The 8,616-nt window shown below is 55.6% G+C and overlaps 1 protein-coding gene across 1 annotated transcript; it reads left to right on the top strand.

The window, feature by feature from the left end:
* Positions 1-684: 684 nt before the first annotated feature.
* On the top strand, positions 685-7,294 carry TENT5B (terminal nucleotidyltransferase 5B). The gene is made up of 2 exons (XM_077150692.1): positions 685-1,147; positions 5,387-7,294. Exons 1-2 carry the CDS (start codon positions 884-886, stop codon positions 6,404-6,406), a joined length of 1,284 nt encoding a protein of 427 aa, XP_077006807.1. The 5' UTR covers positions 685-883; the 3' UTR covers positions 6,407-7,294.
* Positions 7,295-8,616: the final 1,322 nt, after the last annotated feature.

An 8,616-nucleotide genomic window follows, 5' to 3' on the forward strand; every position in this document is an offset into this window, starting at 1 on the left:
TTCTATGGCCCTGGTTCAGGACCAGGGATTGGGCTTGTTCGCAGTGTGACCTTGGGGGAATCACGATCCCTCTCTGAGCAAATTTCTCCACCCTAAGCGGATGCAACGCCTGTCACGCGGTGGTTTAGAGGCCAATCGGGACAGCGCGTTAGAAAGCATCTACCTCAGTATACACAGTCTGTTACCTTTCCTCGATCTCTTTCTCTGGAAAATTGCCGGAGGGGAGGAGAAGAGCTGCGTGGAGTTGAGCAAGGGAAGCAACATCTCTGGGCTTCTGAAAATAGCAGATAACCAGGCCAGGCGATTTATAAACTCCTGCCAGCGCCTCTTCCCACCCCCACCCCCCACCCCCCAAAAACACCCTCTGGAATTCTCAGTGGTCCAACTATATAAACTCCATAGCTCACCTCCCACCCATCTGCCCCTGGAGGGCACTGTCCCTTTAAGTCCAAATCCTGCCTCCTTCGGGCCAATCACAGTGGACAGAAGTTCTGTAAGGACCAAAGGAGGGAATTCAGCCGGAGAAGAAGAGCGGGGCAGGGGTGTGTCTTCCAGCCAATCGGAATCTCGCTATCGGCCAGCAATTCACGTAAAGGCCCTGCTGGCCAATGGCGGGGGCGTCGAGAGGAGAGGCGACTCCCCTTGTGTGACAGCTGCCTGGACCAATGGGGACGTCGCCCGCGGCCTATAAGAGTCAGCTGGGCCCGGGACGGTAAGTCCCTGGGTCGGTTAGTCGTCGCCGTCGGAGCTGTGCCCTGCGTTGTCCCTGCCGCCCCGTTCCTGCATCCGCGCCCCCCGCCTTGGCCCGGCCCAGCCGCTCTCCCTGCCCTCCTCGCCATAACCATCCCCGGGTTTCTGCCGTCGGGGCCCCGGGGTCTGGCGGATGATGCCGTCGGAGGGCGGAGCTGAGCGCCGGGATGGGGCGGCCGCGCAGGTGGGGACGGCTGCGGCTTCGGCGGTGGCCAAGGCCGCCCCGGCAGGCGGCGGCCCCGACCCGGAGGCCTCGTCGGCCTCCTCCGGGCGATACATGAGCAGGCTGAGCTGGCCGCAGGTGCAGCGGCTGGACGCGCTCCTGAGCGAGCCGATTCCCATCCACGGGCGCGGCAACTTCCCCACGCTGAGTGTGCAGCCCCGGCAGATCGTGCAGGTGAGCGGGTGCTGGGTGGGGCTGGGGGGACAGGGGGCGTGCGGGGGTGGGGTACTTATCCTAAGGTTTCGTGGCCAAATGGCGCTCGGAGTCTCTTCCATTTGCTGAACAGCTTGGGAAACTGAGGCCCCGAGAGGCGGGGAGAGGCTGTAACAGAATCGCACAGCATGTAATGGTGTACGAGACCTCTCCCCTTGTGCCTCAGAATCCCGCCCCATTTGGCGTTCGGTCCTCCTTATATTGGGGATCCCTGATTTCCTCCGGACCCCTGACCCAGACCCTGGCTGGGAGCGGGCGACAGCCCAGCCTTCAAGGACAAAAGATGCCAGGCTGCCTGAAATGGGAGGTGTGCGTGCCTGGGTCCAAAATAGCTTTTAATCTCCAACTCCAGATCCCTGGACCTCAGCACCTTTCCGTATCTCAAGGTTCTAAGGACAGACTCTAACCTTGCTCCTATAGCCCTTGATTTAAGACCCCCTTCCCCCTCAGGTGAAAGGGCACCAAAAGGAGAAATCCTGGTGCCAAAAGAAGTCCCCACAGGGGCTCTGTCCCTCTTTGCTGAGATTGTTGCCTCAGGGCAACATCATTTGTCAGTTTAGGTGTTTCTAAATAGAATGAAGGGCAGCCCTCCCCCCAGACTCCCAACCCCTCCCTTTACCTGACCTCCAGTGACCCCAAAACTGCTCTTTTATCTTTAATCCAGGCACTTTCATGTCCTGAAGCACCTGAGTGTGGTAATTGCCGTACCCATTTTATAGCTGGGGAAGCTGAGGCCCAAAGAGTAAAGAGGGCTCCCTAAGATTACCTGACAAAGAGGCAAAATCAAACGCAGGAAATCTTGGGTCATCCAAGTGACCTGGTGGCACAGGTTCAAGGTTTTCCCACTCCTTCCCTGGCTCCTAACATTCAACGTCTAGATTTTAGAGGAATCCTCTGGAAGAGCCCAGAGCATCCAAATACAATTCCTGCATATTCCTTTCTGGAGAGGGAGCTGCATCAGCTAGGTGAAGCAGTCCATTCCCTTATCTCCTGCTGCCTTAGTCCCCAGCAGAGGGGAAGGAGGGGTGCCTGCTTCAGGATTGCCTTGCCCTCTCTTCCAAGGAATGGGAGGCAGTGGGGCAGATTCTCCAGGGCTGACTCAGCCTCTGTGGTGCTGGCTGAGGCATTCCTTGGCTGCCCGCTGTCATCTGAGTGATTAGGAAACCATTTTGGGCTTTTCTAACCAGGACATCGGGACAACTCACAGTTCCCCAGCTATTGCACCTCTGCAGGGTCAGTTTCTCTGGTGCCTGCTCTGTGCCAGGCACTGTTGGGGTACTATGTGACTGGGACCCAACCTCCCTGCCCTCCAAGCATTCCCTGCCTGGTTGGGGAGGCTATGGAGCACTAGGAGCTGCCTTTACCAGGGTTATAGTAGGACAGTGTCCTCCTAGACGGTTCAGAGAGCAAGGAACTGTTGGCTGGGCATGGAGGGATAATGGCAACTTCTGAGCAGAACTGGGAGGGAGGTTGGACACATAGATTCAGGGCCTGGACTGCTATCGGTTCCCTTTCTTGGGACCAATGTACCATCTCTTTAGTGGGGGGTAGGTTGGACTGTACTCCAACATTCTCTGGTTCAAGCATCCAGAGGGAACCCTTTACCTGCCCTGTACAGCTTTCTTTCCACAGGTAAGAAAGTTCAATTACTGGCAGCTTCAGAAGGTGTGGGGGTGTGTACAGGAGGTGCTAGTTGTTGACTCTAGGCATCTCACTAGTGCTGAGTTGTGAGAACAAGCTCAAGAATTACAACTATTTTCCCCCTCTCTCCCCCACAAAGCTTTTCCTACAGCTGGAGATGTTGTTCTTGTTTGTACCTGGGCTTAGGGGACCAGGACCACCCCCCACCCCCCCGCTATGGGGTACCCTGCTTGTAACTCTGGGAAACCTAGTTCTTAAGCTCTGAAGCTCTGCAGCTTACTGGCTTTGTGACCTTGGACAAGTCCTTTGCCCTTCTTGGACCCAGAGGCCTGAATTAGACAATCCTAGAGATCTGATCTCTGCAGTTGCAGCCAGAGAACCTGCATTAGGTGGCTCTGGATGTGACTGTTGCAAGCTTGCTGGCCGACAGCACCCATAGTCTCCTTGCACGCCTCAGCAGCTGCCCCGGGAGCACACACCTCCCCTGTGTCTCAGGGGAGGGCCTTGGCACGAGTGAAGGGAGGACATAGGCACTGCCCCCTCCATGGCTGGAAAGTCTGATTCAGGAGGCTCCAAGCGGCTCTGCAGTTGCTAGGCGTGGCAGTATCTGGGAAAGAGACAACTGCCTCTGGCTGGCTGACACAGCCAGCCCCATGGCCCTGACGCAGGAGATTTAACAAGGGTACTGCTACTTACTCATCAGGCCATATGCCAGGCCCTGGGGTGGGCACTGAATAAGGCTCAGTCAGCTCTAATGGGTCTTAAGGAGTTAGTTTGCTCTTCAGGTCTGGCAGGGTCCTTGGGCTGAGGTCCTTGACCCCCCTCCTTTCCTTGGCCTACACAGGCACAGCTGCCAGTTGACAAAGTGTAGGTAAGTCCCACAGGCTGGACCCTAACAAATGGCCCTCTACGTGCAGCCTCCCCTGTATGTCTGGCCACGGCACCCCTGAGGCCCCCTCCCCAAGCCTCAGCTATTTCAGCTCTGGGCTCCGGGGTCTTGCAGGTTGCCCTCACTTTAACATTTTGAAAGTTTCTAATCTCTGCCCCTTCTGAATCCTGGCACTATAATATGATCTTGGGCAGATGACTTCACTTGTGATAGCCTTGGTTTCCCCATCCGACATAAAATATGGAAATCATAAAGCTTTCCCTATAGGTTCTGGAGAGCAGGTCCAGTGCTTGGCGTGGAATAGGTGCCCAGCCAGTGTTATTCCCCCTGCCCCAGGTTCCTCTGTTTTGTCCCCTGTAGCTCTGACCTTGCCCTGAATGGGGTCGTCCTCCCCATTCCCGGAAGCCTTCCTAGAGGGAGCCGCCCGCCTCAGATTGCCCCACTGTGGTTTGCCTCCTCAGCACTTAGTTGCATTCTTTGTAGTAATTCCCTGGGAGGTGAGGAGGGCCAGGTGCTGACTTGGCAGCAAGGCGGGGCTCCTCCAGGCAGGAATGCTGCCTGGTCACTTTCAGGGGCAGTGGGCAAGGCACTTTGCTGAGAAAACTGAATGTCAGGCCCCATCAACACTTCTCCCTACCTGTGCCTTGGGGTCCAGGGAGATGCCTTTGGCTAAAGGGATGGGTGCCAGATGTCCTGTTGTCAGGCCTGGGGGCTGTCCTTCACCTGTTTGTCCTTGACTCCAGAGGCTTCCTGAGGTCTCCACCCAGCCCCTCTCCTAAGAACAGAGAGGGCCTGGGATTTAATTTACAGCCTTACCACTTGTGAGCAACTTCCCCTCTAAACCTTGATGTTTCATCGCTCTAAGCCTCAGTTCCCTCATCTGTAAAATGAGTACACTAAGTATAGTAACATTTACCTCGCTGGGTCCTTGTAAAGATGAATTAAAATGAGTGCATCATAGTCAGAAGAATGCATGGATTTTAGAATCCGGCTGACCCAGGTTTTATTCGCAGCCTGGTTCCTCGGTGACCTTAGGTACTTTTCTTAATCTCTAAGCCTCAGGTTCCTCCTTTCTAAATTGAGATAATAGTACTCAAACACAAAATTATTATGAGAGTTAATGTAGTGATGCAATGAACTGCTGACCATATTCCCAAGACATTGAGCACCTAGCACCATGCCTAACAGTTTTAGAAAGATTGGAGTAGCCTAGCAGATTAGACATGGACTCGGCCTGAGTTTAGTTCCCAAGTTCCCAGCTCTGCATTCAGCAGCTGTGTGACCTTAGGCAACTTACTTGGCTTCTGTACTACCATTTCTCCATTTTTGCAGTGGGAATAATAGTCCCTACTTCATAGGATTGTTGTGCAGATTGAGTTTATGTCTTATTGTTTCTCAATGTCTTATTGTTTAAAGTGCTTCGAGCCTGGTGCTTAGTTCTGTGCATGTATTTGCCATCATTGTTAGTCTTTGAGTCATTCCTCTAAATGGATCATTCGCCAGATTAGGAAACCCAGGCTCAGAGAGTTAAATAACTTTCCAGAGGCCCAATAGCTGATAAGTGGTCAACTGTGGTTGATGCTGCTGCGATTATTACCTGGAGATCCTGGGGGCCCAGGATCCTGACATCTCTCTTCCCCCACCCCCCCCCCTCACTCTACCCCCCGCAGGTTGTCCGCAGCAGCCTGGAGGAGCAGGGGCTGCGCGTGCACAGTGTGCGTCTGCACGGCTCTGCCGCCAGCCACGTGCTGCACCCTGAGAGCGGCCTGGGCTACAAAGACCTGGACCTCGTGTTCCGCGTGGACCTGCACAGTGAGGCGTCCTTCCAGCTGACCAAGGCGGTAGTGCTGGCCTGCCTGTTGGACTTCCTACCAGCTGGCGTGAACCGGGCCAAGATCACGCCGCTGACACTCAAGGAGGCCTACGTGCAGAAGCTGGTGAAGGTGTGCACGGACAGAGACCGCTGGAGCCTCATCTCGCTGTCCAACAAGAGTGGCAAGAACGTGGAGCTCAAGTTTGTTGACTCAGTGAGGCGCCAGTTTGAGTTCAGCGTGGACTCTTTCCAGATCATCCTGGACTCCCTGCTGCTCTTTGGCCAGTGCTCATCCACGCCCATGTCTGAGGCCTTCCACCCCACCGTGACAGGCGAGAGCCTCTACGGGGACTTTGCCGAGGCCCTGGAACACCTGCGGCATCGTGTCATCGCCACGCGCAACCCGGAGGAGATCCGGGGTGGCGGGCTCCTAAAGTACTGCCACCTCCTGGTGCGGGGCTTCCGGCCACAGCCCAGCACCGATGTGCGTGCCCTGCAGCGGTACATGTGCTCCCGCTTCTTCATCGACTTCCCCGACCTGGTGGAACAGCAGCGCACTCTGGAGCGCTACCTGGAGGCCCACTTTGGTGGGGCCGACGCCGCCCGCCGCTACGCCTGCCTGGTGATGCTGCACAGGGTGGTCAATGAGAGTACCATGTGCCTCATGAGCCACGAGCGCCGCCAGACGCTGGACCTCATTGCCACACTGGCGCTCCAGGCGCTGGCCGAGCAGGGCCCAGCTGCCGCCGCTGCCCTAGCCTGGCACTCTCCGGGCCCCGACGGGGTCGTGCCTGCCACTGTCAGTTACTATGTGACCCCTGTGCAGCCTCTGCTGGCTCGGGCCCACTCCTACCCTACCTGGCTGCCATGCAACTGACTCAGACCCTGGCCAGGAGGGACTGGGCCTTGCCAGATTGGGCAGGCCCTCCAGGAGTATGTAGAGGATGTGGCCAGAGCCAGACAGCCTGAAACAAGAGCCCCAGAACTGCTGCAGGGTGGGGCCTTCTGTTGAACAGAGGAGACTCTCCAGAGGGAAGTCCCTGTAGCTAAGGCCAAGCTAGGGTCCTTGGCAGGAGGGCCTTTCAATTGCTGCGCCACACTCTTGGATCAGCATGACTATGGGTTGCAGGGGCGATTTGGCCTGGCGGTTGAAGGCCTTTAGAAACAAAGTAAGTTTGGGGTGATAGCTACAATGCCCTGCGTCTTGGGTTGATTTCCTTGGCCCAGAAAAGGTCTTTTTGGCCAGGGCCAGCCATCCCTGCAGCCCACACATGTGGCTACAAGGTTATGGGGACTCCACTCACTTTGGATTGGGCTGGGCCACTAACGGCCCGGTGGTCCAACCTGACTAATCACTGGGAGAAGGGAAACTGACACGGGAGGCAGATAACTGGGTTTGAGGAGGGGTAGGCTTAGACCAGTCCTATTACACCAGTACTCCAAACCATGAAGCTTTCCTTTGGAACGGCCTCCGTGTATGGTGGACAAGAGCCAGGCAGCCCGGGGCAGGGTATGGCCTGTGCCCCTTCCAGCGTGTTGCACCTTTCCCCTGTGTGGTGAGGAACTCTCCAGCCTGGAAGTTTGTTCTTCAGAGGGTGCCAGGCCCAAAGTGGCCACACTCCAGTCCTGATGCTCTCCTCACAAGCCTAGTTACAGGGCCCTTACTTGGGGGGAGGGATGCCATGCCCCACTTCCTTTCCCACCCCTCTGGATCCATTACTATTTTGCACTCTTAATACCTGCCAATAAAAACTGTCTACACTGAGCCTAGTGCCATGCTTTCTCAGGGGGAAATGGACTTTACTTGGCTGCAGGGGCTGCAGCTGCCTCCTCTGGCCTCAGTCTGGCTTGCATTGTATAAGGACTCCCTTGGGTGGGGTGTCTGACACCTGGGCCGTGGCTGGCAAATGCTGCTCCTTTGTTTCCTCCCTTCCTCGACATTGGCCCCAGCCTGACAACTGTGCTGGGAACTCATGTCTACACGTGTGACCCACATATACTCATTGCCTCAGCAGGTCTAGGGCTCTTGTTAAAGAGTAAAAATTTCAGTGTTTTCTACCTCGTGTCCTGATACCCTGGGCCTGGCTCCCACTCAGTGCTCAGGACTCCTTGACCTCCCACTCTCCCAGCAGCTGCAGAACAAACTGGGAGTTTCTGGGCTAGAGGCCCCTCCAGGAACGGCAGCTGAGACTAGGGTCTTCCAGGCACCCCCCGCCCCCCGCCCCTGTCCCCCCGAGCTGGAGCCTTGGGAGAGACTCCCTAACTCTGACTCCTCTCACCCCAGACCTGATGGGAAACCGGCTCTTCCAAGTTGTGCAGGTCCCCTGGAGGGGCAAGGTCTTTCCTCCCCAGACCCAGGAAAGGTCATGCCTGGATAGCTGGGAGCAGGTGTCAGCCGCATAGCCCCAGGGAGCTGTGTCACCTCAGGGCCTCAGCCAGTCACAGGCCTGGCTGCTGCCCATTGTTTACCCTGCCTCTTTGATCCAGGACTTAGCAAACCCCTTAATATACTCAGCCTCATTAGGGGCCTCTGAAGTGGTAATTTTGGTTCCAGCCAGGGTGGAAAAAACAAATCCTCTGAAGAGGTCACAGGTCACCAGAATGAGTCATCTCCAGGTCCTACTGCTGCTGGACTCAAAACAGGCTGGAAGGACAGATGGAAGGGCTTACTTTGTCTGATGCCTGGAAACACGCCCAACCCCAGATGCCCACCCAGCTTGGGTCCTGACTTGCCTCTTGAAGCCTGGGACATGAGGGGGTTGCTTAGCTTCTTGGGGTGAGGAGTGGGGTTCACCTGGGTGTGCTTATTTTTTAGGGTAAGGAAGCCAGAAACCTATATGACTTGTGGGTGTATACATTGCATTCAGCCCACCACGTGCCAGGTGCTGTTCTAGGTTCTGAAATGCATTGGTAAATGAGGCAAAGATCCCTACCCTCGAGAAGATTACATTCTGATGGGGTCAGCAGAAAATAAGCTAAAAAAATAAAAAAAGTAAGCTAAATTATATAGCCTAAGAAGGCCAGCAATGCTTATATATATTTACATAAGTAATCAGGGCAGGGGAATGAAAGTGCTGGGGTTTGCCA

The sequence above is a fragment of the Tamandua tetradactyla genome, chromosome 2 (assembly GCF_023851605.1).
Source record: "Tamandua tetradactyla isolate mTamTet1 chromosome 2, mTamTet1.pri, whole genome shotgun sequence".
Classification (NCBI taxonomy): Eukaryota; Metazoa; Chordata; class Mammalia; order Pilosa; family Myrmecophagidae; genus Tamandua; species Tamandua tetradactyla.

Coding starts and splice junctions, on each gene's coding strand:
- TENT5B (XM_077150692.1), top strand. CDS start 884: ATGATGCCGTCGGAGGGCGGAGCTGAGCGCCGGGATGGGGCGGCCGCG. Junction 1,148..5,386: donor AGCCCCGGCAGATCGTGCAG/GTGAGCGGGTGC, acceptor TACCCCCCGCAG/GTTGTCCGCAGCAGCCTGGA.